General features: G+C 55.4%; 1 protein-coding gene across 1 annotated transcript in view; it reads right to left on the bottom strand.

The window, feature by feature from the left end:
* PTPRU (protein tyrosine phosphatase, receptor type U) overlaps positions 1–26,209 on the bottom strand; it is a 50,235-nt gene extending 24,026 nt beyond the window's left edge. The window contains 16 exon segments of the mRNA XM_027661173.1: positions 2,599–2,756; positions 4,055–4,084; positions 6,094–6,232; positions 6,742–6,778; positions 8,408–8,617; positions 8,619–8,682; positions 9,084–9,186; positions 10,038–10,239; positions 10,555–10,664; positions 14,246–14,554; positions 15,140–15,433; positions 16,398–16,572; positions 16,675–16,790; positions 17,636–17,717; positions 17,791–18,062; positions 26,052–26,209. Of these exon segments, the coding sequence (XP_027516974.1) occupies positions 2,599–2,756; positions 4,055–4,084; positions 6,094–6,232; positions 6,742–6,778; positions 8,408–8,617; positions 8,619–8,682; positions 9,084–9,186; positions 10,038–10,239; positions 10,555–10,664; positions 14,246–14,554; positions 15,140–15,433; positions 16,398–16,572; positions 16,675–16,790; positions 17,636–17,717; positions 17,791–18,062; positions 26,052–26,082 (2,332 nt within the window). The 5' untranslated portion in view covers positions 26,083–26,209.
* Between the last annotated feature and the right edge of the window lie 893 nt (positions 26,210–27,102).

The following is a 27,102-nucleotide window of genomic DNA, read 5'->3' as shown; positions in this document are numbered from 1 at the left end:
GTAAAGGCCTCTCTTCGGAACGATTTTGCTCAATGTGACTTGCAAGCAGCCTGTGAAGTTTAGTTCGTTTGAATTATGTAAAAGTGTTGACTTCCAGGCTGGAGTGAACCAAACTGTTGGGGCTTAACTCCAAGGGGCAGCCAAGCCCCGCCAGCCACTCCCTCCCTCCCCATTCCTGGGAGGGGGAGAGAACTGGAAGGGTAAAAGTGACAAAACTTGTGGGTTGAGATAAAGGGAGTTTAATGGGAAAAGCAAAGTAAACCAAAGAATTAATTCCTCGTGCTCTCTACAGCTCTTCCTACACCACAAAGCTAAAAATACCCATCACGGCCTTTTTAGGACCCCAGCAGATCTATTAGAAATCAGTAGGCAAGACCTTAGGGGGGTTAATAACCTTATTTCCAATTAACTCCAATGCAGACAGGCAAGAGCTCTGTGCCCAAATACTCACACAAAGTCCTGAGTTGAAATATCACCTTGCCAAAGTCTCCAGCTCAGCTTAACAGTTAATTTTCCTCGCTGCTAGAGAGCAGCACCGTGTTCCTCCCGCTGCCACAAATGGAGCTGGCTGCTGTTTAATGGGGGAGTTTATGCAGTATTTACCTGGTTTGTGCCTTTGCTGTGTAATTACCAGCAGAGCCAGACTAAGATCTCACCTGCATTTGTTAAGGGAAGGTACCACACCAGATCCTAAAATCAGGGTTGGCACAAAACCTGATGCTCTGCGTTGCTGTCAGGGGTTGGGCAAGCAGGGACTCATGGAAAGGTTTGGGTTGGAAAGGACCTTAAAACTCATCCAGTCCCACCCCCTGCCATGGGCAGGGACACCTTCCACTAGCCCAGGTTCCTCCAAGCCCCATCCAACCTGGCCTTGGACACTTCCAGGGATGGGGCAGCCACAGTTTCTCTGGACAACCTGTGCCAGGGCCTCCCCACCCTCACAGGGAACAATTCCTTCCTAAATCTAAATCTCTCCTCTTTTAGTTTAAAACCATTTCTCCTTGTCCTATCACTATCTGCCCATATAAAAAGTTGCTCTTCCTGTTCTAAGCCCCCTTTAGGCCCTGCAAGGGGCTCTCAGCTCTCCCTGGAGCCTTCTCCTCTCCAGGTGAACCCCCCCAGCTCTCCCAGCCTGGCTCCACAGCAGAGGGGCTCCAGCCCTTGGAATATCTCCATGGCCTCCTCTGGACTTGCTCCAGCAGCTCCACATCCTTCCTGTGCTGAGCACCCCCAGAGCTGGATGCACCAGAGATTTGATCTCACTCCCAAGATGAACCAACGGGACAACCCAGGTGTGCCCCATGACCCGGCCTGGGATTAATGAGAAATTAATTGCTGGCACTTGCAAGGTGCTGACAGCTCCAGGCAGCCACACGCTGAGGAACCACCCAGGTTTCCCTGAGGATTAGTGATTTTCTTTTAAATCCACAGAAACTGAGGCCTGGTGGGGAACAGCCACCAAGAGAGCAGCCCATTCATTTACCCTCATTAATTAGGGACGTTCACAGCCACTGGGGGCTGTCCCCAGCCATGGCAGCCAGCACAACCTCCCCAGCTCAGCCCACACAGAGCCCCACCAGCCTCTGAGCGTTTCAAGGACAGCAACCAAAAAAAAAAAACAAAAACATAAATACACCTAGTTCTATGTATTAAGAAGAAAAGTTTGCCCTCTGGGCTTCTGTTATCCGTGAGACAATGGCGGGAATCACATTAATCCCACAGCCGGTGCGGAAGAACCGCGTGGAAGCGGCATCTTGAAGTTACTGTAACAGATGTTATTAGCATATGGTTGGAACTGGGGCATCCAAGGAGTTATTTTACAACTAAATCAGCGTGGAGACACATCCTCCAGTGGGTGGGAAATAATCAGTCACCCTCAGAGACGAACACGGGGGCTCGGTAACCCTTGGAAGCCCAGGGCTGGGTGTGCTGGGGAAGGTTGGTGTAAAGCTTCCAAGCCCTGAGCGAGTGAAGAGCTGGGGTTCACAGCTCCAGGGGGGCTGCAGACAGGGGGGCTGCAGACGGCCTCAAGCTGCCCAGCCACAAGCTCAGATCTCTGCTCAGATGCAGAGACCCAGCTCAAGCAGCCCATGAGTGTTTTCCCTTCAGCACAGCCTGGATGATGATAAAAGTTACCACAGGCACCGATGAGATCAATGCCCTTGGAGAGTTACACGGGGCAGGGAAAAGCCTGCAACGTGCCACACACATCAGGCTAAAGTAGATATAACACCTTCTTACTGAGCCTTGGATACATATTTAGAGAACCACAGAATCTCCTGAGCTGGACGGGACCCACAAGGATCATCGAGTCCAACTCCTGCCCCCACACAGGACACCCCAACAATCCCACCACGTGCCTGAGAGCATTGTCCAAACACTCCTTGAGCTCTGGCAGGCTGTTTCTGGGATATTCAAGGATTATTGGGCACCCTTGCTGTGGCTGGATGGGAGCAGTGGGATGCCGAGATTCCCCATCCTTACCCTGGTTGCCACAGTTGTGGGGTGGGAGCAGGGGAACACCGGGGTTCCCGTCCTTGCTCTGGTTGCTGTAGCTGTGGGATGGGAGCAGTGGGATGCCAGGACTCCCATCCTTACCTCTGTTTCCGTAGTTGTGGGTGTCCATGAAGGACAGCCCCAGGCGCTCGTCCTCCTGCAGGGTGCTCTGGTCAGTGAAGCTCCTGTCGATGGCACTCATCATGTGGGTCTTCTCGTGCCGGTAGTTAATGGTTGCCTTGGTCATGTTCACAGGTTTCCTGCAGTAGGGAGGAAGCAGAAATAAGCAGGGCTCACCCAAAGGTGCTGTAAGATCCCAGGGTCACCACGCTTTGGTTTTGCGCTGTCCCCAGCTGGATCATCCCTTGCCAGCTGCTCACGCTTGATGTCCCATGCTGTCCCCTCCCCTGGGACAGCCAGGAGTGCTCCATGTGTAAGCAAAGGCTCTCTCCAGCCATCTGGCATCACGTGGCTCTGCCCCAGCTCCCCCCAGCCCGGTTTCTCCAGCCTTGCCCCACCCATTGCCCCCGAGCTGTGTGTGCCCATCCAGCACACCACGTGCATCGCTCTGCTGCACAGGGCAAGTGCAAGGAAGACACGGATCCCAAAAACGCTCCAAGGGCTGGAGCCCCTCTGCTCTGGAGTCAGGCTGGGAGAGCTGGGGGTGTTTGGCCTGGAGAAGAGAAGGCTCCAGGGAGACCTGAGAGCCCCTTCCAGTGCCTAAAGGGGGCTTATAAAACAGGGGGAGAGTGACTTTTTACACGAGCAAATAGTGATCGGACAAGGGGAAATGGTTTTAAAGTAAAAGAGGAGAGATTTAGATCAGTGGTTAGGGGTAAATTCTTCCTGTGAGGGTGGGGAGGCCCTGGCACAGGTTGCCCAGAGAAGCTGTGGTTGCCCCATCTCTGGAAGTGTCCAAGGCCAGGTTGGACGGGGCTTGGAGCAACCTGGGCTAGTGGAAGGTGTCCCTGCCCATGGCAGTGGGGGTAGAATTAGATGATCTTTAAGTTCCCTTCCAACTCAAACCATTCTGTGATCCTAAAACCATGCTGGGGGCCAAATCCACCCCAAGGGATGGGCTGGACCCCCTGACTACACAAGTGCTCAGCACCCACCAGAGAGGCTTTTCCCCCAGGGCAAGGTCCCCATTAGGCATCTAACAAAGATTCTGGGAAAGCTGAGGAACAGAACCTCACACCCCAAATTCAAGACATTTAGGCCAAAAACCCCTGAATGAATATTTTTGAGAGGCAGCATCAGGCTCTGAAGAAGTCAGAGCAGGGCTTAAACCAGGGGAGGGATGAACAGGAGATCTGAGCCCATGTCTCAGCGGGGCCAGGACACTGCAAGACACTGCCAAAATCTAAAATTCAACCCAAAGTCACTGATCCTTCGCCTTCATGTTGCTTTCTCCCTCTAACAAGCTCAGCAGCATTATCTTCCCAAGCCAAAGAGACCCTTAAAATGTACTGGGCAGAGCTAAGGACTTGTTGGAGCAGTAGGGTGAGAGGGGCAGCCCCGAGGAGGGTAAAGGAGAAAGAGAACGACAATTACTCACGGGTAATAGGAATAAGAATAGTAGTTCCTCCTGGCAAGCGTGCAAACAAAGAGAGCAGCAGAAATTGCATAAGCAGCTTTTCTCCAGCACAGAGAAGGGGGGGTTACAGTGCTGCCAGAAAATTAAATGCACCATAAAGGTCCCCTTTGGCATCCACAGGTTATTTATTCCAGGCAGGAGCCAACATCCCGCAGCAGAGCACAAGCACCAGCTCTCAGGGTGACCACACTAGAGGTGGGGTGCCCACAGTGCCCTTGTCCAAGGGGCTATTCCATAATTTTTAAAAGTGAACAGCAAACATGTCCAAAATGTAGGGATTTCCCTCAGGGAGCTGGTCAGGGGCCCAGTGGGATAGATGGGGTTAGGACATCACGTTTCCAGTGCACTTTTTCCTAGGAATGAGTCTGTTCCAGAGCTGCCTTCCCATTCCACCACATCAGTGTTTTTCCAACGGCAAAACACTCTGGAGAAGATTTATGAGCTCATCCCAGCTTGCCCACAGCCCCAGACTCAGGGCTGTTGGCATCAGGTCTGATTTGTGGCTCTGGTTTGTCCTTCAACAGGTTCACCCTGGGATGCTGAAGCAGAGCTGCTGCTCCTCCTCCTTCTCCTCCTCCTCCTCAGCACTGGGAACACAGCAGCCACACTCGTGGCTTCCCACCCACAGCAGCACTCCCCAAAACACCATCAGCACCACTGGCATTTGCTCCGTCAGAGACAGACCTAATGGAGTCACAAGCCAACCCTGCACAGGTGCCACATCCCCGCTCCAAATCCGCCAGGATCCTTCCGGGGCGCACGGAGACACAAAGAGCTTTGCACGTTTCCGCGGGCCGAGGTTGTGCCCCGCTGTTTTTCTCTCCCCTCTGGCTGTTCACCTACTTTGCTCCATCATCCCCAGCCCTGTGTTTAATTGCTGTCCTTTCTCCCTGGCTTTGAGAGCCCCCCCCGGCTCCGGCCCCGCACGGAAGGAGCCGCTTTCCAGGGCCACTTTCCAGGGCGTTGCACCCAAGCAAAAAGCAGCGGCCGCGTCCCCAGCGCTCCCAGGGATGAGTGGCCTGGAAAGCCCTCGCCCTCCTCCCTCCCACCCCACTGAGGTTCCCCCATCCACGCTGGATGTGCTCAGCTTTCCAGAGAGCCAGGGAGTGTGGGGATTCCCCTGGGGGTGGCAGAGCAGTTTGGGGGTCCCCAAGGATCGTCAGCCCGGGGAAAACCTCCCCTCCAGTGCACACCCAAATTTTAATGACTCATTTAGAGCCAGCTGGAGAGGGATTGTCCACATTTCACTGGAAGCTCAGTGCTTCCCCATTAAAACAAGCCAAGGAGGTGCTGGACTGCTCTGAGCACCCACACCCAGGGGTGACCAGGGTGGGCAGCCCCCTGCCCGACCCCAAAGGGGTCCAGCATTGAATTGGCCCCAGCCCAACCCCTGAGGGGGAGACCTGCACAGCCAGACCCTCCAGACCTCAGTCAACAGCACTCCCATGGATGGATCCAGCCCTAGGCTGGCCAAGGCAACAGGGAAGTCCAGAGACATCTCAGTGCAGATGAAGCTGATTTTTGTCATTTGGGGCTGGGGGGTGCAGGGCTGCACACCCTGGGGTCCCCTGGCTGCTGTTAGCAGGGGGAGAGCTGGTGGGATGGGGACAGCCTGGCTCAGCACTGTCCCAGGGCCTGGACACGGGCCAGAAGCATTTCCATCTCTGCAGAATCACCAGAGCAGCACAAAGCCAAGAAGCAGCAGCAAAAAGAGGCAAAAGACTGAAAAATACACAGGAGAGGGACAAAGCTTCAGAGCCCTGAGGGGGAAGGGACATCCCCAGGACTTTGCTCCTTGGTCCGCAGTGCCTCCTGAGATCCCAAAGTGCCTGGTGGGATGCACAAGCGGATGGACACCCAGCTCGAGGGAGGGTCTGGGGTCTGCCCAGTGCAGCACAATCACCACCAGTAGCTCCCAGTTAGTGCTGGGGCGGTGGAGAAGGGCTGAGCTCGGGGGAAGGGACAGATGAAGCACCAGCCATGACACCAGGTCTCCTTACCCTTTCCGGATGGCCACGATGATGGCTCCCAGCAGGATAATCAGGACAATAAGCCCCCCAGCACAGATCCCCAGGATCAAGCCCATCTCCTCCGAGTGCTGGGACACCTCCAGGGGACGCTTGCTCTCTTTGCAGGCAGCTGCCAGGGGACAAGGACAGGCAGGAGGGGTCATCACTCAGCTCCAGGGGTGTTGGCAACATCATATATGGAAACACTAGGATTTGTCCCATGGGGTGCTCATTGCTCCATGAACACATTATTCCACCAAGACATTACAGGGCTCTGCAGTGCCACACTATGACCACGGGCAAGGCCCTCTCTCAGTTCCAGTGGGGTGAGACAAGTCCCTTTGTGCCACCTTTTGTCACTCCCCACGTAAGATCAGCCATCCCCGGATTCAGCATCCAGCACCACTGACTCCATCCTGCCACCCCCACCACGACAACGGCATCGAGAGGGAAAACCCAACCAAGGGGAAGACCCCAGGCACCAGAGGAAGTGGGAAAGAATAAAACCATCACACCCACCCCAACCACCAGCAGCACCGGTCCCCACACCCACCGGCACGGCCCCAACCACCAGAGGAGCCACAGGGTTGGAGCCACGGCCTCGGTGGGACCCCCCTGGCCAGGAAAGGGTGGGCTCACCTTTGCGGGCGATCCGGACACAGTTCAGCCGGGTTTCCTACAGAGGTAAAAAAGGAGGATCAGTGCTGGATGATCCCAGAGCTCCTCTCCCCGCTCCCGCTCCCAGCGAGGCTGGGTGGACGCAAGGCTGGTCCGTTGGTGCTTTGACCCCCCAAAATCGAGGGAGTTTCCTGGTGATTTGTGCTGCAGCACCCAAAGAGCTCCAGGGGACCCACATCCCAAGAGATGCTGCCGAATGAGCTGCCCCCAGCATTCCCAGGGTTAGGTAAGTCCACTGCTGCTGGCACAGAGGGGACAGCAAAGCTCAAGACCATCAGAGGGACCCAGCAGATCCAGGTAAGCCACGGGTCACCAGCTACAGCTAAAACATTCCCAGGTCATCATCCAGAGCTTCACAGGGGTTTTCTTTCCATCAGTTAAAGTTTTCAGCCCCAGTCCCAGTGCCCTGTATGTGCTGACAAGTTTGCCAGCCAACAGTTTTAACATTTGCCACGTAGGGACGGGTTCAGCTAAAATATTCCATCTTTCCATGCATCCAACTTCTGCTGCAAAACAAAAAAGCACCATCTTGGCAGGATTGCCTTCTTCTCCAAGCATCCTCAGGACACTGTTGCTGGCAATGCTGCTCCATCCACCCTTGGACTGAGACCTGCCCATGCCACAGGCCCAGGGCAGGGGCAGCTCCGGCCCTGCTCTCCCTGGGGTTACCAGCTTTTCCTTCTCCTGTTTCTTGCTTCATCTGGCACAAAACCCTTGAACAACCACAGCCAGGATCCAGCCTTTTTGCAATGTCTGACAGCAGCCAGGACAAATCCATTGCCTCCCAGCAGGAAGGCTATAAAACAGCATCAGCTACCAGTTATTATCCAGCAGTGCCCAAGCGAGCCAGAGCCGAGATCCTCCTTGTCCATCTCGGCTCTAATTACAACCCAGCGAGGTGTGAACGACCCTGGAGCCGAGGAAAGGATTCAATAACCAGCACCTTTCCAGCAAGATGGAGCTGTGCAGGATGAGGATGGAGCTGTGGTCCTGCTGCTTTGCTTTCACCCTCCCCTGGGGGGGATGGGACGTGCTGGAGCAGGTGATGCTGAGAAGGGTCCCGGTGGTCCCATCAATGACTTGGAGAAATCAGCCCAGGGATGTGGGGGTGCTGTCAGAGCAGGGCTGTTACACCTTCACAGAGGGAACAGGCAGCAGAAGGCAGGGAAAGGCAGCCTAGGAGCTCCCAGGAGTTCTCTGGAGCTGGGACTCGCTGTCCTGTCAGCAGTGGGTCCCAGCAATGCACACGCAGCTCCTGCTGTCCAAATGGTCCTTCTCCACGCCAAGATGAGCCCAGGAATGGGGTGTCCCATGCACTGGTGCTGGTTGGAGTCATGGCTGGTGGGTGGGGGAGGTTGGACTCCTCCCTCCCCAGTGTCAGCACCAGGATGGGGACAGGCACAGCCCAGGGGTGCTGGGAGGAATGGGACACCCCTCCATGGTCCCAGTGTGCCATAAGGGCAGCCCAGAGCACCAGCTCCCCCTGAGCAGGACACTGGGGGTGAGCCCAGAGGGTGGCCCAAGGGGGACCTCAAACAAGCCCCGTTTTTCCTGACCCCCCCAAACCCCAGCCTGCCTTCTGCCTGGTCCAACCCACCGGCCGGAGGGGGGTCCCACGGCCACTCACCCCTTTGAGGTTGCTCATGGCTTGGAAGTAGATGAGATAGGCCTTCTTGGGCTCCAGGGGGGGGTTCCAGTAGCCGCTGTAGGTCTGGTTGTCCCCCACAGTGAAGGGTTTGGCCTCGGTGAGGCTGCTGGCAGGCAGCTCTGCCCCAAAGTAGTGCACGGAGCCCCGGGACATGGCATCGTCGAAGGTGAGGGGCACCGGGAAGCATTCGGGCCCCCCCCAGCTCCCTCTTGAGCTTCTTGGGACGGTCCTCCTCCACTATCACCTGGTAAGTGCTGGCAAGGGCCAGGCACGGGTTAGAGTCACACAATCACACAATCAGCCAGGTTGGAAAAGACCTCAGAGATCTTTGTGTCCAACCTGTGACCCAACCCCACCTTGTCACCCAGACAAGTCCAGTCTCTTCTTAAACACCTCCAGGGACAGTGACTCCACCCCCTCCCTGGGCAGCCCCTGACAATGTCTGATCCCTCTCTCTGTGAAGAACTTCCCAATTTCCAACCTAAACCTCCCTTGGCGCAGCTTAAGCCTGCGCCCTCTTGTCCTACTGCTGGGAGAAGAGACTGATACCCAAAAATAGCTTCGGGAAAATCACGGTCCTGCCCTTCCTTTGGAGCTCCACCGTGCTGTCCCACCCCATTTTTGGGGGTCTCACCCTCCTACAGCCCCGACCTACCTGATGGGAGCCCCCCTGCCCTGCGCCGGCCGGAGCAGCACTGTGATGGTGCTCTCTGACTCACTCAGCGGCGATGGCATGTCCCCATAGTCGAAGGTGGGAGCTGCAAAGGGAGCAGGGATGAGTTCTGGCCCTCAGGGATGAGTCCCTGTACTCAGAGCTGCCCCCAGCTCAGGGGGACACTGAGGCCTGAGCAGCCTTGCCCAGGGCAAGGCATCACCCAATGGTGTGACCCTCCAGGTCTTGAATGAGTGTCAGGGTTGGGAGAGGACCCCTGGGTGTGCACTCAGGGGGGTTAACAATGCTGGTCTGGCAGAGGGGAGGAGACAGGGAGCGGGATCCAATGTTGGCAGGACTCAAATGCTCCAGGGCTTAAAGATGTGCCCAGGGATGGCACCAGTCAGAATCAATGGCACTTGGAATCACTGGAATCAAAGTGGAACCTTTACCCCTGGGGCAGAAACACACCCAAGCCAGCCCAGCAACACCCCTAGACCAAGATGAGGGACCCCCCTCATGCTGGCATAGCCCTGTGACCCCCACACCATCACTGGCAGCCGCTGTGGTCCAGCTTGAGCTGCTTTGCAGTTTCAGTGCCCCCATCTGGGCTCATCTCAGCCTGTTTGTTGCAGTTAATGGTGACACCACAGACCTGAGCAAAGAGCCTCGAGTACTGCGTGGCTCATTAACAAAGCCCAATTACACTGAGAGCTCAGACAGCACCAGTCACCAGCACTGGGCTGGTTGGACTCCCCGGCCAGGGACCCATCAAGTTGGGGGCTGCCTGGGGGGCTCATGGCACAGCTGCCACCCCTAAGAGCATCCTTCCATAGCAGCCTCCGGTCACCACAAACCTCCCAGCCGCCAAACTCACGGGAGCCATGCAGAGGGTTGACACCACCCCAGGATATCTGAGTGGAGGTGAAGCCATGGCCTGGAGCCACAGGAACCTACCAGAGATGTTGGTGGTGATCTCGGTGAGTGCTGTCTGGCCAAAGCCCTTCCCGGTGCGGGCCCGGACCGAGAAGAGGTAAGTGGTGCCGGGGTGGAGGTTGGAGAAGACGTGGTAGGTCTCGTTGCGCAGTTTGGACACGGTGCGACGCGGGCCGGGCACGTTGACGGCCGGGTCGGACGACTCGATGCTCTGGTAGCTGATCTGCAGGGACAGGGCAGAGCGTCACCCAAGGCCGTGGGAGAGGGGGGAGACCCTGGATTCAGGTGAAAGGGATGAATTCCAAGGAGGGTCATGGGGGCAGCCTGGAGGCAGATGTTTTTTGGGGTAAGTCAAAAGCAGAGGTTCACCCGAAAAGCCAAACGAAGGGCTTGGGGGCAGCAGCAGTGCTGCAGTCACCTTTAATCCCCATGAGCAACAGCAGCAGTTGTCCCAAATTCCCTCCACTGCGTCCCCCCAACAGGACTCTCCCGTGTCCCTCTGTCCCCACCCCGGGAGCCGCAGCCCTCCGGGACGTACCTCGTACTGTGTGATGAGGCCGTTGGGCTCCACCGGTTCCTCCCACTTCAGGAATATCATGTCCTCCAGCGGGGTGAAGGTGAGGGACTCCGAGGCGATGCCCCCAGGCACTGGGGAAGGAAAGGGGACATGCTTGGATGCAGCACGAAACCAGTTTGGAAGGAGAAATCCTCCAGGAAACCCCTCCAGGTGGCCCCGTGACCAAACCACCACATCCCCTTTGCCATGTCACCCAGCTCCAACATGTGCCACCAGACAGGGCTGGTGGCTCCCCAGGGAGATGCTCCCCAAGGCAGTGATGCTCCTGGGCCCACTGGTGACTGCCACTAGAAGAGGATGTCCCCGCCACCATGGCACAAATCCCACAGGTACCATTTCCAGCAGCAATTCCCACCCACCGTCACTGGCACAACCTGCCCAAGCTCAAAATAAATCAATCCCCTCTTCCCCCACAACTTAAATCCCCCCAGGAGCCACCAGCACCCTGGGGAGACGCTGCCAGCAAGCAGCAACATCCTCACCTGCAGACAGACATGTCCTAGCCCTCCCCTCTAATTAGCACCAGCACAATAATAACTGTAATCACCAATGGTGATCAGCAGCACCGGGATCGATATCCGCGCCTTTAGAAATCCACGGAGAGGCAACGGCTTGGGAAAGTCCTGCTCCCAAAACACTCCCCCATCTCCTTGCAGAGGGACAGCAGCTCTGCCCCTCTGCTTTGCTTTTTTTTTTTTCCCCCCACAGCTTTTGTTCGGATCTAATTACGGCGGCAGCGGGAGAGAGGGAAGGGAGGGATCTCCTCCCCCACCGTGCAAACACGGCGTTTCCACTTGATTTACAACTTAATTTAATCAGAGGCACTGTGTCCTACACGTGTACACAGGCTCTTATTAAACCCTGGGAAAATTAAGGAAACCTTCAGGGCAGGAATGTGTGTACCTATATTTTTTTTTTTATATCTTATAACCTGTGCTATATATATAATTATGTATTATTTTCTATCATTATGTATTATATATGACCTGTATTATATATACAGTTACATCTTATTTTATATTATTATATATTGTATCATCATTAAATTATTGTCTAGAGTACAATTTATATATTATCTTAATATTATAACATATATAGCTTATATATTTATGTATGTAGGTATAGGCATGATACACCAGGTTGAGACCAGCAGAGGATGCACAGAACAGCTTCCAGATGTGCATATACCCCTCTGCCATCCATATATGCACATATATATATTTATTTATGGATTTATATCTATTTATTTGGGCTTGCATGCACTGCAAGGGAGAGAACTGGCTCCTCACAGCACCAACACGCTGCAATGGCATTTCCACAGGCACCTGGGGTTGAGTTGCATCATTTTGTGTACCCAGAACAAAATCTCCAGCTGTGGGTCACCTGCATCCATATGGAGCACTGAAACACCAACTGGAAAAACCTATGGATCCAGCAGATCCCTCCCTGTGTCCTGCCCACGCACCAGCACGACTTTGCCCGGGGTCCAAGAGGACGCTGCGAACAACACCCTTGGTTTGGCTCAGCTATTAACGCCCCAGAAATGGGGTTTCCAGCCCAAAATCAGGGTTTACCACCTGGGATGTGCATGTGCATCTTTGCAGCCCGCCAAGACCAGCCCCAGCTCTGCACCAGCAGATGCTGCCACCAAAACTGGCCTCGTGCCAAAATAAATCACAATTAAGGGTCCTGTGATTAATGAGCCTTCAGCACCTTGGCTTAATTGCACGGGTGGCTGCTCATCACCCAGTTCTAGGAGCAAAAATCCTTCTCCTCCTCCCAGGCAGGCAGGGAGATGCTGTGCCAAGCCCACGTGGAATAAAGGCCATATATCCATAGGTGGATATCCATGGATCCATCTCAAGGAGGCCAAACGTACCCACGGCCCCAAGTTCAATCCAAGGGGGAAGCCACCAGCCCCAGTTAATCGAGGCACAGGGAAAAGCAGCTGGAGTGATTACAGTACAGCAAAAAGACATCTGGAGCTCCTGTATGAATATTCCATCAGAAAACAGCTGGAGCAGTCACAGCCCAGTGAGAACAGCTGGAGCAATCATAGCTGGAAAAGGAACCGTCGGGAGGGAGGAGCTGGGTGCCCCTGGAGGGGCAGGCTGGGAGCTGGGGATATGGAAAGTGCTGCTGTGCAGAGGAGGGTGCTGGATTTAGGATTTGGAGATGAAAACGGGACTTGGAGACACTTCAGGTTTCTTCAGACACTTCAGTCCCACTCCAGCTCTGGAGGTTTTGCTTTCCAGCCTGGGAAACAGGAGGGACGAGCATCACACACACATTGGTGGGTCCCAAATCACGGAGAGTCCCATGCAGGGGAATTCCACGGAAGGCTTCTCCTCGGGGGGTCTGGAGCCAGTCTTCTGCAGTTATCAGTTCTTCCACCTTAATTGCTGATTCTCCATGCTAAAAAAGTGCTTTGGAGATTAATTATGGTTTTGTTTAACACGTGGCTCTGTGAGAGCCAGGGATGCTCCTGGTGCTCAGCACCCAGCACCCACCCAGGGCTGCAGCAGCTCCTTGCACCCACACAAGCCCCCACGGAGCAGGATGAGGCCCCCTGGCCCCATCAGCCAGCTCTGACCCTGTGGGGGCTGCCCAACTGCCCTTGAAGGGGCATCACAGCACACAGGGGAGATCCCTGTGGGGCAGCAAAGAGGATGTGACAAGCAGGAGTCACCAGTGGGAGAGGCCAGCCCTGGATGTGGCCTGTCACTGATGGGTGGCACCAGACACACGGAGCCAGCCCTGTCCTGTACCTCCTGCCATATCCACTGCCCTCCAGAGCCCAAGTGACCCAAACACTGCTGATGGAGAGATGCAGTGCAGGTTAAGGCCAGACCTGGGAGACCTGTACAGTGGCCTCAGCTCCAGGCCAGCCTTGGAGAAGATTCCAAAACAATGGAGCAATGGAGCCTCCAGCGAGGACATCACCCCACTCAGGTGCTGGCAGCAGGGACCCAACCCCGGGGCACAGCCAGAACAGGGGGAAAACAACAGCTCAGCCTTTCAGGAGCAATGCTGTGCCAAAAAACGAGGGCCTTGATCACCACAGAGCTCATCTGCACAACCTGAACTTGCTCCAGGGCAAACTGAACTGGGGAAGAGCACTGGGGGAGCTGAGCAAAGCTGCTCCTGCCCTGGTTAACAGCTCTCTCCCAGGAATTCAGCAGTGCTGGATCCATCGGCGACCAAGCAGATAAAAGATGTTACCTAAGTACAAAGCATTAATTGTTTTAATTGCTGTTATTATCACTACCAGGCTTTGGTTCCCAATAAGGGATGAGTGAGGAGGCTTGTGCTGGGAGGAGCTGGGCATCAGACAACTCTCACACCCTCCACCAGACCGGGCATGGGTAAAACTCCACTCTGAGGATGAGGGCACTGTGTCTGCAGCGACACCCCCATCCAGCCCCCAAGCACTTCCCTTCCCCAACCACCATCACTGCCCCTTTCTCTCACCTCCCTCTGCACAGCCCCGAGGCTGCAACACCCTTTTCACTTCCCTGTAAGAGCGATGCCACAGGAGATATTCCCACCCTGGGCTGAGAGCCACGGACGCCCACCACGAGAAACACACCGAGAGTTCAACAGCCACAGAGTCCCATTTTTGGGGGTGGTGCACCCCCCTGAGCGGACTCACCATCCTCATCGGTCTGAAAAACCACCTCCTTGCCCTCCTTGCGCCCCTCGGGGTTGGAGAGGATGAGCTTGACGTGGATGTTCTTGTAGGGCAGCAGGTTTTTGATGGTGTAGCGGTTGGCGTTCCGCTCCATCTTCACGCACTCCTGGAAGGTCTGGTTGTGGCCGCTGCCCACGAAGTAGCGGTAGCAGAGCGAGACGGTGTAGGTGTGGCAGCGGGTCAGGTTGTAGCCCAGTGGCTCCCACTGCAGTGTCAGCTGCCTGGACTGGATCTCGGAGAAAGCCAGGCCTTTGGGGGCCCTCATGGGCTCTGTGTGGGAAGAGACGGGGAGAGATGAGTGAGGAAATAAAAACATCTCATGGATTTATGTGTATTGCCAGGGAAAACCCTTTTACGGGGGTGAGTGCAGAGAGCAACCCTGGCCCCAAAACTGGGACCAGCCCCAGCACAGGATGCTGCTGCCCTGCAGACAGGGCTGGGGACATCACTGGGTCTCACAGCCACCAACACTGCAGGGACAGTAGCCCCCATGGGCTCATCCCTTCCCTGAGGAGGTGAAGTTGGGTACCAGTTCCACTATCCCAGTGGGCACCGGGAGCACCCAAGCAGCCCCAGATAACCAGATAGGCCATGGGAGCCCTCATGTTGTCACCAAGCCCGTTTCAGGCTCTTGAAAGGAGGAGAGTGCCATTCCTGGGAAGTTTAATTAGCTCTAATTGGCGTGAAGGGAGAAGTCAGCGTTAACGAGGAGACAAGTTCCTCTGCCAACACGTGCACGTGGGTGGTTTGGATTAGTGGCAGTGAACATCCTTCCACGCCCATGGGTGGTGGGAAGGGCTCGGGGTGGCAGGGGACCTCTCCCAAAGCCGCCCTGGGTGGCCCCGTGGGACCCACCTGCGCACTTGGTGCGGCTGATGAGGGGCGGCCCCGGTTTGCCGGTGCCCCCCTCGCCGGGCCGGGTGAGCAGGACGCTGATCTCATACTCTGTGTCCGGGTCCAAGTGCCAGAGCTTGTAGGTCTGCATGTTGACAGCGTGCACCTCCGACCAGGGCCCCGAGGTCATGCGGTACTCGATCTCCTTGCGCACGATGGGGCCGTCGCCGATGATGGAGTTGGTGTTGAGCTGGATGATGAGGTAGGTGGAGCCGGCCCGGAGCAGCTGGGGGGGTGCAATGGGTGTGGGGGGCTCTGGAAGAGAGCAGAGAAGGGGCAGGTGGAGCATCCCCCTCCAGAAGCAGCTCCGGGGCATCCCCAGAGCCAGGCCAATGCTGGCACAACCACGGCCGCCACAATTTTATTGTTGACTCGTTACAGTTGACACATCCCAAACATCTCTTCCCACACCAACCGACCACATTCAGTCTGCAAAAAAGAAGGCTTAGGCATGACCTAATTGTGGTCCTCCAGTACTTGAAGAGGGCCTACAAAAAAGATGGAGAGGGACCTTTTACAAGAGCTTTTACAAGTGACAGGACAAAGGAGAATGGCTTCACACTGACAGAGAGTAGGTTTAGATTGGATATTAGGAAAAAATTCTTTACTCTGGGAGTGCTGAGGCCCTGGCACAGGTTGCCCAGAAAAGCTGTGGATGCCCCATCCCTGGAAGTGTTCAAGGCCCTGGATGGAGCTGTGAGCAACCTGGTCTAGTGGAAGGTGTCCCTGCCAGGGCAGGGAGGTGGAACAATTAGAGCTTTAAGGTCCCTTCCAACCCAAACCGTTCCATGATTCATGCTGAAAAGCATGGGACAAACTCGGATTCCCCACCCAGAGGATGTGGGGATTGACACCAAAGTACAGGAGGGCACCAGCTAGTCCTCAAACTTCAGCCTGTGCATGTGGCCTCAGTGAGGCTTTAACAGCTACAATAGGGTTTCATCTGATCAAACCTTAATTATCTTTATGAGATACACAGCCCAGCGTGGTGCCGCACAGTTTCACCATAATTAATTAATTCCCACCTACTGCAATCAAAAATAAATCATCTCAGGCCACCAGCAAAGGCAGTTTCCTGGTTTTATGATGCAAAGTCTGTGTGTAGCAAGAAGAAACTGCGACACCACTGCCCCGAGCGTCCCACCTTCCTCCTCCTCTGCCAACAGCAGAGCAGAGACGGCCCATCCCTGACCCAGAAATCCAACAGCACATCACCCACCTTTGACGATGAGCTCGGCAAAGTTGGAGACCCCCGAGCCTCGGCTGGACTGGGTGACACAGCGGTACAAATCCTGCTGCGCCTTGGACACCTCGTCCAGCTGGAAGGTGGCCAGGAAGCGCCGGTGGCTGATGTGCTTCACCGAGGCAGCAGGGACCGCCTGGCCGCTCTGCCTCTGCACCAGGGGAGAGACCAGACGTCACTGCAGGCACACCCAGGGCCACCAGACGTGTCCCCAGGTCGGTGCACGGGGGGTTTTACCACGACCACCCCTCACCTGCATGAGGAAGCGCTCGGCCTCGGACGCCTTCCCGGCGGCCACGCACTGGAAGGTGGCGTTTTGCCCCGCGTTCACCTCCACGTCGCCCAGGCGGGAGAAATGAGGGGCTTTCGCTGCCAGAGGGACACAAGGGAGAGGTGACAAAGTGGCCAAGCTCTGAAGGGATCCTCAAAAAAATCCCACCATGCCCAAAAAACCCACCCAGGGTGTCATGGCTGGGGCTGAGCTCCAAAAGCCCAGTCCCGAAGCCTCGAGCTTTACCGGGTGTTTTACAGATATTTAGGCTCCAAGAGTTCATCCACATGAACTTTTCCAGAGCCTTTAGCTCTTTGATACCTTGAATTCAGGTAAAGAGAAAAAGCCACAGACTTCTTCCCAGGAGACTTCTTTTAATTTAGTGAAAAAAACAAGCATTTTGGCAAAAGGTTTTACAGGAGTAACAACCAACAAAGGAGAAGCATTACACTAAAGCACCCAGCAAAGACCAGCTCCAGCTCAGAGTCAAGAATTTGTTCCTGTCTCCATACAGCCAGTGTCCCAGGGAGGGATGCACCCTCTGGTATCCGTGCCAGAGTCAGGCTCTGGCGTTCATAGAGAGGGGCAGGTCTCTGGAAGAAGTAAGTGGTGAACCCCAAGAGCCAACGTGTTGGGACAGCCTGGGATTTTGGGTTCCAACCAGTTCCCTCTTGACGGGAACACTCAAGCCCCATGTTCAGTCTGTGCTTTTCCAAGGTTTTATAAAAACAAGCAATGTTGGAGCTGGCAGGGATAGGGATGGAGATGAAGAAAGGAGCCTCAGAGGTGCCCAGAGGATGGAGCTCCACCAGCCCAGGTGACAACAGGACACCCAGGCTGCACCCGGCGTTAGTCCACCCACTCTCTCCAGGATCATCCCAATGGACACCAGCACCCACCTCCCCACTGCCACCCGCCTCGAGCCCCACCCCCTGGCACTCACAGCACGGATAATTCAGGAGCAGAATGTCATCCAAGCCGAGGTACCCCCTGCGCTCGCCGGACACCACCGCCTCGAACAGCACCTGCGGCACCAAACACCGGGGTCACCCGTGCCCGGGGGGCTGAGGGGGGGGCTGGAGGTCTGCTGGGGCTCACCTGGTACTCACTGGGCCAGAACAAGCTGACAGCCAGCTCTGCCTGGTGCCACTGGCGGCCGTGGGAGCCCGAGGCGTTCCAGACGGCGCTGCCCACCGGGCCCCCCGTGACCCGCACGTAGGCGCTGAGGGTGCCAGGGCTGTGCCCGTCCCGGCTGTACATGAAGTAGCTGAACTGCAGGCAGTGGGTGTCATTCTCGCTCAGGGCCTGGAAAAGCAGGTGAGCTTTCTGGCCCGGGGCGTGCTGGGAGGAGTTCACCATCAGGTAGGAGCCTGCGGAGGGAGGGAGAAGAGGGAGAGCGTGGAGTAACTAGGAAATGGTGAAGGGCCTGGAGATGAAGCCATAGGAGGAGCAGCTGAGGTGTGTGCAGCTGGAGCAGAGCAGACTGAGGGCAGAGCTCAGTGGGGGCTGCAGCTCCTCCCAAGGGGCAGCTCCGATCTCTGCTCTGGGGGAGCAGGGACAGCACCCAGGGAACGGCTGGAGCTGTGTCAGGGCAGGTTCAGGTTGGATCTCAGGCAAAGGTTCTTCCCCCAGAGGCTGGTTGGGCACTGCCCAGGCTCCCCAGGGCAGTGGGCACAGCCCCAAGGCTGCCAGAGCTCCAGGAGGGTTTGGACAACACTCTCAGGGACAGGGTGGGATTGCTGGGGTGTCTGTGCAGGGCCAGGGGTTGGACTGGATGATCCTTGGGGGTCCTGTCCAGGTCAGAGGATTCTATGATTTTAATCCCCCTGTTCCACATCTCCTGAGCTTTGCCAGCAGGGATGGAGGAGGTGGAGGAGGTGGGATCACAAAGATGCTCATGTTCCCCAGGACAGTGGTCCATGCCCTGGGGGATGTGCAGGACAGGATGGAGTCTGTTGGATGTGGGCAGCAGCAGGACACTGAGATGGAACCTGGCTACTGGACGAGGAGGAAAGGATTGGACCAGCTGCCTCCAGGATAACTTGCCCCCTCTTCCCAGGGCACCGGGGTCAGGAATGGCTTCGATGGCACCAGAGACCCTCCACCTGCTGCCCTTTAATTCTCACAGCTTCAGCTGCATCAGTCCCCCTCCCCAGCCGGGCCCCAGCTGTGTCATTCCCATTCCCAGCTCCTCCCATCATTTACCACGCAGTTGTTGCCGAGTTTAAACCGTGCACAGCAGGGGGGAAAAGCTCGTTTGCTTAACGAGTGCAACCATCACTGCTCTCCATCACTGCTCTCCGGGATGCCAGGAATGTCATTCCCAGGCCTGCCCCACCACTGGTATCCCACCTCCCGTCCCCCCACATCCCCAGCAGCAAAGCCAGGAGCCCCCAGTGCAACCCTGAAGCCTTAATTACTGGGGCAGGCAGGTTGAAAATCCCAAAGGGGATCCCAAAGGCGGCATCATTCCCTGCCCTGCACGCTCCAGCCAGGCAGTCTGGAGGCAGGAGGGGGATGCAGGAGTCCCAGCTGTCCATGGCATGGCCGTGGGGCTGGGATACAGGGTGGGTGGGACACAGGGAAAGTAAGAAGCTGCCCCACCAAATCCTCCCCCTCACCAAAGGTGAGGGATTATTAATCTCCATTTTAATAACCAGGAGCTGTAAGTAGCAAAGCTGGGCCGTTTATCCAAGCCCACCATTGTTTTCTTGACAGTCTGTGCTCCATTATTAATGGCTCTCACCACTGGCTAATTCCAAATCCAGGCACTTCCTCCCATCAGCTCCCACTGAGGAGCTCCAAGAAAAGCCTAATGAAGGCAAAGGGGAATTGTAGGGGGAACCCATCCATCCCCCACAGCATTTGGGATTGCAGGGGGCACTCAATCATTCCCCACAGCGTTTGGGATTGCAGGGGGCACTCAATCATCCCCCACAGTGTTTGGGATTGCAGGGGGTACCCATCCATTCCCTGCAGCATTTGGGATCACAGGGGCCACTCATCCATCCCCCACAGTGTTTGGGATTGAAGGAGGCACTCATCCATCCCCTCCCCATCATTTGGGATCACAGAAGGCACCCATCCACCCCACACAGTATTTAGGATTGCAGAGGACACCCATCCATCTCCCTCAGCATTTGGGATCGTAGGAGGCACTTGTCCATCCCTCCCAGCATTTAGGATCATCCATTCATCCCACACAGTATTTGGGATTGCAGAGGACACCCATCCATCCCCCACAGCATTTGGGACCTGCACCTGAGGGGACCCCAACACACCCAGGGGGTCCCAGCCTCAGCTGGGGTGACAGGGTGCCAGGTACCACACACATCTCCCAGTGCATCCTTCAGGGATGGGAGCTGGGCCAAGGCAAAGAAACCATCAAAAAGGCCAATTTTCCCCGTGTCCCTGACCCACGTGGCCACCTGGCCCCTTGGGGTGGCCACTCAGGGTGAACTAAAAGGATGACAATTCACATCCTCGGAGCCCAGCACAGCTCATTTCACCGACAGAGGGGAAGGCACCGTGGCCAGACTTCCCTTTTTTCTCCTCTCCTTTCCCCCCAGCAAAATTACTTCTGCTCTAACGAGGTCAGCTCCATTTGGTCCAGCCTGTGGCATGTGGGGGGGTGACTGCTGACCCCCCCTCATGCCAGGAGACATGTCCCAAAGGCCACCTCATTAATGAGCAGGCCCTCGTTAACACACACAGGCCCTTCCTCCCGCCCTCCCTTCACAAACAAAGAGCCACAGGACCAAAATAAAGAGGCCAAGACTAAAATTAAACCACTGAGGGGTTATTTTAAAAGACACAGAATGCCCATTAAGGCCATCTGGGAGCAGGGATCCACCTGAGCCTCCCTCATCAGACAGGGCTTCCCACACACACAATTTTCCCCCATTAATTTTCTTCCCGGTGTTGTGGCATCGGAAAAAGCAGGTTCCAACTGCTTGCTTTTGTGCTAATTATATCCTCCTCTGCTGTAAATATCTGGACTTTGCTTCAAGCCTAGGCTGTGGGTTGGGTTTGTTTTTTTAAACACAGGAGAAGCAGAGGTACTTGAAACAGCCAGAGGGCAGGGATAGATGGGATATTGGGAAGGAATCTTTCCCTGTGAGGGTGGGGAGGCCCTGGCACAGGTTGCCCAGAGAAGCTGTGGCTGCCCCTGGATCCCTGGAAGTGTCCAAGGCCAGGCTGGACAGGGCTTGGAGCGACCTGGGATGGTAGGAGGTGTCCCTGCCTATAAAGAGGGTGGAACAAGATGGGCTTTAAGGTCCTTTCCAACCTAAACCATTCCATGATTCTATGATTACACTTGTCCCTGCATCCCACAAGGGGCATCTCCTGGCACTGGGAATATCCTGGAGCAGGGAGCTCCAAGCAGAGGTGGCTGGGGGTTACAAACACCCTCAGCAGCCCCTCTCTTTTTTTAAAAGAGGATGTTTGTGGTTGTCAGTGAGATTTTTGGGCTGCTTTTTTAATGCACCCCAATAAAATGGCAGCACAGCCCCACATGGGTGCTCCCCCAGCAGCACCAGGGCACAGGGAGCTCTAAAGGCAGCAGGACAGACAAGGTGACAAAAGGGTGCCAAGGGGTGACAGCCTGCAGACACAGTCCCACAGCAGGTCACCAACCTGCTCCTCCCTGGGCTCTTGATCCATCTGGGATGCTGCCAGGCAGCTCCAGGGGATGCTCCCAGGTACCCAAGGACAAGGGGGGCTGCACAGTCCCTCAGAGAGAGATGCAGCAAGGACTTGGGCGTTCCCCAAACACCTTCCACCTGTTCCCTGTTAATCCACCACCACTTCCAGGGATCCCCTCCAAGCCCCCACCCCACTGGGTGCTCAGCACACACCAAGGTCCAGCAGCTTTCCCAGCCAGGGCAAAAAGCAGAGCTGCAGTAAAACCTGTGCAAACTACCAAATTCCAGCTTTTAAAGCTTAGCTCAACTCCTGCCAGCAAAGCTGGAGGCAGGGATGGAGAGGAGGGGTGTCCAAAGGCTGGGGGGGGACAGGCAGGACCATTCCCAGCAGCCGGAGGGTTGATGCACTATCCCAGCCAAGGGTTATTTTGGAGCTGTATCCAGATGTTGGCATCACCCAGCCAAAATCTGCTCCAAAAATCACGATGAGAAAAACCATTTCCAAACCTCCCGTGAAATGTGAGCTGCAGAAGCAGCCCCAAGGCATCTCCTGGTCGAGACTTCAATCCAAAACAGGATTTGGGTGCACATCAATATCGTGCATCGCTCCTTAAATCCTTCCTCTGATCCTCAGTCTAAGGTTAGTTTGACACAAGAAAGGTCCAGGCAAGCTGTCACCCCCCCTTCTGTCACCACAAATAACACATCAGCCCCTCTGTGCCCCCCCCAACTCAGCTGCAGCAATATATTATATTTTCATTTTCAGGTTTGCTTTTAGAAAAGAGCCCAAGTGCTCTGTGGAAAAAAAGACTCAAAAAGCACTAAATAATAATAATTCAATCAAATAAATGAAGAGAGAAACAAGGTTCCAGCATTGTTCCCTAAGGAAGACCCACCAACTTGCTCTGCAGAAGTCAATGATGAGGGTTGAGCTGCAAAAGCAGCACAGAGAGCCTTGGACCCTCCCAGCAAATCCTCAGGGGGGGTCTCCAGGTGAATTTTCCCACCTGTGGGATCAGATCTTCCTTGGAATTCAAAGCAGGTCTTCGAGGATAAATCAAACCCTCCAATAACCTCAGCCAAGAGTTGGAGAGCAAAGATCTCCCACAGGATTTTCCCCCAGCTCCAGGTGAAGTCCTGCTCAGCTGCAGGAAAGGGGCAGCTCTCCCCATCACGCTGCCCATCCCAAGGGTCCTGCCTGCCACTGATCCTTCCAGGAAAAACCCAAACAGCCCTGCAAGAACCCACTCCCCCCCTCTGCTTCCCTGTCTCAACGAGTTTTTCCTCCTACAAAACCACTGAGAGATAAAAATAAATAAAAAAAAGAATAATTCCAAGAGCTCTTGGAAGGCAGTGGAAAGCAAGGCAGGATGACAGGGAGAGGGCGGCTCCGGCAGACAAGAGGTGCCAAGGGACCAGGTCTGAGCACTGCAGCATCTGTCTCCAGGAAATCCCGCTGGAAAATGAAGCTGTCAGTGCCTCCACATGTGTCAGATCCTTCTCCATCTTAGGGCAGGCACAGGAATCAGGGATTCAATCCCTACTTCTGCCCTGAGCATCTCCCGGGGAAGCTCCAGCACCAAGAGCTGATCTCACATCACCGTGGACAACCCACAGCAATTCCCCCAGGAGCCAAAAAAAATCAGGCTTCATTTTGCGAGGTTTTTATGGATGCAGAGCAGGAGCTGGTTGGGAAGCAGAGCTGGAGCTGCCAGCTGAAGGAGTGACTCCTTGGAGGGGATGGAGGGACAGCAGAGCTCACCAGGGTGGGGACAACAGCTCGGTCACCCCCCAGCTCAGTGACAGGGCTGGACAGGGACACGACAGCTCCACACAGGGAGTGAAAAGCCAAGCAGGGCACAGAAACTCTGAGTCACAGAGGGTTTCCTAATGCCACTGAGTTTGGAAGGAAAATCTAGGAAAAACTGCCATTTGAGGGAAAAAACTCACCCATCAAGATGTTATTTTAGCCCTTCCAGTGCCTGAAGGGGCTCCAGGAGAGCTGGAGAGGGACCTGGGACAAGGGATGGAGGGACAGGACACAGGGAATGGCTTCCCACTGCCAGAGGACAGGGATAGATGGAATATGGGCAAGGAATTGTTCCCTGTGAGGGTGGTAAGGCCCTGGCACAGGTTGCCCAGAGAAGCTGTGGCTGCCCCTGGATCCCTGGAAGTGTCCAAGGCCAGGTTGGAGCAACCTGGGCTAGTGGAAGGTGTCCCTGCCCATGGCAGGGGGTGGAATGAAATGATCTTTAAGGTCCCTTCTAACCCAACCCATTCTGGGATTGCAGCCTCACACCTGCCCTCCCTGGCTCCCCACTGCTCCTTTAAAAAAAAAAACAAACCCACAATAAAGAGATGAAAAAAAAATAAAAATCACTATTGCAACGTTGGAGAGACCCATCCATCATCTTTAGGTGAAAGAGAGACAAGTCGAGAGAGGAGGGAGAAAAAAAAAAAACCCAAACCAAACAAGAAAGCAAAAGGAAAGCAGGCTGGAAAGGTAGAGGCAGGTGGCCAGCAGCCAGCACCCTCTCCAATAAATCCTCTGCTCCTTGAAACTGGCTGATCTCCAATAAAAACTCATTTTAATCTAAGACCACGAGACTCCTTTTGAAAGTGCTCCCTGGAGAGGCCCCAGTGCTGCGAAATCCCCCTCAGCCACTGCGGGACCGAGAGGGGCCATCGGGCTGCAGGAACCTCCTGGGTAAAACCACACAAAACCAGGGGCCCTGCACCCACTGGGTACCCCAGGACCATGGGAAAACAGGATCTACCTGGTATTAGGGGATGAGCATCCCTTTGGGTGTCACTGTCCCTCACCAGGAGGTTTGGGTGCTCTTCCCAGGGCACCATCCAACCTGGGACAGTCACATCGGCTTCCCCCTCGAGCCTGGAGTTCATTTCCTAAATCCTCTGCATTCCTTTAATCCCCCATCTCTTGCTGACCCTCAGTTATTTCCTCAAGCAGGGAGAGCAGCCCCCTTCCACCCTCAGCCCCCTGCAAGCCCCCAGGCTTTAAACAGTTCACTGCAGATTTAAATGACAGCTGAAAATCGAGCAGAAAACTCAACTAATGACACGTTTCAGACTCTCCATCAAGAGCCACTTCAAGCCCCAGCTCTGCTTCCCCTCTCTCTGCCCAGGGGAACCCCCCCTGGACACACACCAATTAGGACAGTGCAGTTTAAAGCAATTATTTAGAAAATCATCAAAGCAGTCTCACAGGCAGGCTGAGGGTCGTTTGCCCTCACCCAGCACCCAGGACATGCCAGTGGGGACGGGATGGAAGGAAAAGGTGATGGGAAAAGGTAAAGGAAGAGGAGAGTTAGCGGAGGGGAAAAGCCAAATTAAGCCCTGGCATGAACAAGGATAAACAGCTGGAGGCAGATTGGTGGAGCAGAAAAGAGTTTTCTATAAAGCAGGTAATATTTTAATAAATAAAAAAGGTTGGGTTTAGTGTCGAGCCCTAAACCAGCTCTCCTCTTTCTGCCCATCCTCAGCACAGGACCAGCCCTCCAGGCTGGGCAGGAGATGGAGCCTCAGGACCAGGCAGGAGCCAGCAGTCCCAAAAACAAGGAGCATCCCAAGCCAAGTGCATCTCACAGAGCAAATGGGTTCAGGGACAACTCAAAGGGGTCACGGTGGGACAGATCTGGGAGCAGGGAGCAAGTAAAGCCCCCAAATGCCACCCAGGCACAGTGACCACATCATCCTCATGGGAGAGGGGAGCTCCCCATGGCTGCCTGGCTGGCTCTGCTCCCCCAGCCTGGCCATTAGAGAGGAGATGGACTCGGAAAATAACAAAAAAACAGCTTAAAAGCAATGAGATTTATAAAAAAAAAGTCCATTTGCATTTTCTTCCTTTACAGTTCCCAAGACTTCGGAGATGCCTCCAACTCCAAGCCCTTCCCTACACTTGAAAGAGCCAGAAACATGTTGTATCCCCCTTTTCCACATCTCCCAGGGATGGGAATTTCTCATGAGCCTGCAGGAGACAACAGTGAGGGAAGAGCAGGCATTGGCTGCAGATCCCGGGCACGGAGAGCAGCTCCAAGGGTGCCCCTTTAGGAGGGGATCCGGGTGCATCCTGGCTGCCAGCAGCTGCAGAGGAGGAATTTGGCATCACTGGAGGTGCTGCCAAGACCCATGGGAAGCGTGGAAAGCCACCTGAGCTGCTGCAGGCAGGGAGACAGGGGACATCCCAGGCAGAGGGGACATCCCACACACAGCCCTCAGCCAGCCCAGGGACCAGGGCAGCCAACCCAGCCATGGCAGAGGTCACATGGAGAGAGAGAAAAGCTGGGAATCTTTGCTTTCCACCCCAAAAACACATCTAGACAGACAACAGGCTCCCCCAGGCACTGCCCCAGATCGGGGGTGGCAATGGGGTTATATGGCACAGCAGGGACATGGAGGCACCTGGAGCCACACAATGTCCCTGTCCCTGCTGGGCTGTTGGATCCCTCCTCCCCCAGCAGCAACAGGGTCCCACCTTCCCTGTCCCCAAGTGTCACCCTCCCCCAGGGACACACACATCCCGCCTTGCTGTGCTGAGGACTGACACAGCTCATCACACCACGCCCACCCTGCCCACACAAGCCAAGCCTAAATTTAAATTCCAAGCAGGAATTAAACCAGGAGAGGACACAGCCCAGCCCTGGTGTGCAGGACAGAGAGGTGGGTGGGGGACAGAGGTCCCCAGGGACTCACCGTGAGGCAGGTCAGGTGTCAGGTGAGGCATCAGATAGCTCCGGATCAGCTCCCACTCGAAGTCATCGTCCTCTCCCTGGCTGTACTCGCACTGGTTCGGGTCACTGTCCTCCTCAAAGGTGCAGCCAGCTGTGGGGAGAGTCCTGTCAGTGCCTGCTGAGACCCCACAGAGCGACTGTTCCCTCCCCAAAAGCCCCACCAGGGCGGTGTCCTGCCCCCCAGAATGCAGGGGGACTCAGACATCCCCCCTCTGTGAGCAGGGGATGGTGCTGAGTGCTGCCACTGCCCCACTGCTCCCACTCAGTGCCCCACCAGTGCAATGAGCTGGCAGGTCTCAGCTCCCAGGGAGGCCTCAGCCCTGGGAGCAGGATGCAGCTCCCAGCTTTGCTTCCCAGGGGGTGGTCACTGTACCAGGGGTTTCTCCCCCAAAAAAAAGGCACTTGGCTGTGGTGGCCACAGGAAATTCCTGCTTTGGCCCCAGCCCTCTGCCTGTGGACTGACCTTGGACTCTTGGGGTCTGTCCATGGCCCGACACGAGGGTGGTAGGTCTGAGCAGGGACCTCCAACACCCTACAAATGCCCCACTGAGCCCCCCAAGCTGTGGGACAGTGCTGCTGAGTCCTTTTATAAGTTATATTTTATTAGATATTTATCTGCTGGGGGTTGGGGTTGTTTTTTACCCTTTGCAAAGGCAAAAGCCAGGCACCACCTTCCCGACCCACAAGGTGCTTGGCTGAGCATGGAGAACTGGGAGTAAATCTAAAAGGTCACTTGTCCCCACGATAGGTGACATGGAGAGAGCTCCCCATGCTGCATCCAGCCTCCATGCCCCTAATCATCCCACATTCCAGGCTCTCCATCCTTTATCCAGCTGCCCTCACCATCCCACAGCCAGCCACCTGCAACATCCCACATTCCAGAACCTCCATCCTGCATCCAGACACCCCTGTCACTGTGAATCCAGCCCTCCATCCTGCATCCAGACACTCCCATCATCCCACATTCCAGCCCCCCCATCTTCCCATATCCAGCCATCCCCATCATCCCACAT

Source organism: Corapipo altera, unplaced genomic scaffold (genome assembly GCF_003945725.1).
Source record: "Corapipo altera isolate COAL_440 unplaced genomic scaffold, ASM394572v1 201, whole genome shotgun sequence".
NCBI classification, from domain to species: Eukaryota; Metazoa; Chordata; class Aves; order Passeriformes; family Pipridae; genus Corapipo; species Corapipo altera.
This window is presented reverse-complemented; position numbering and strand designations above follow the sequence as displayed.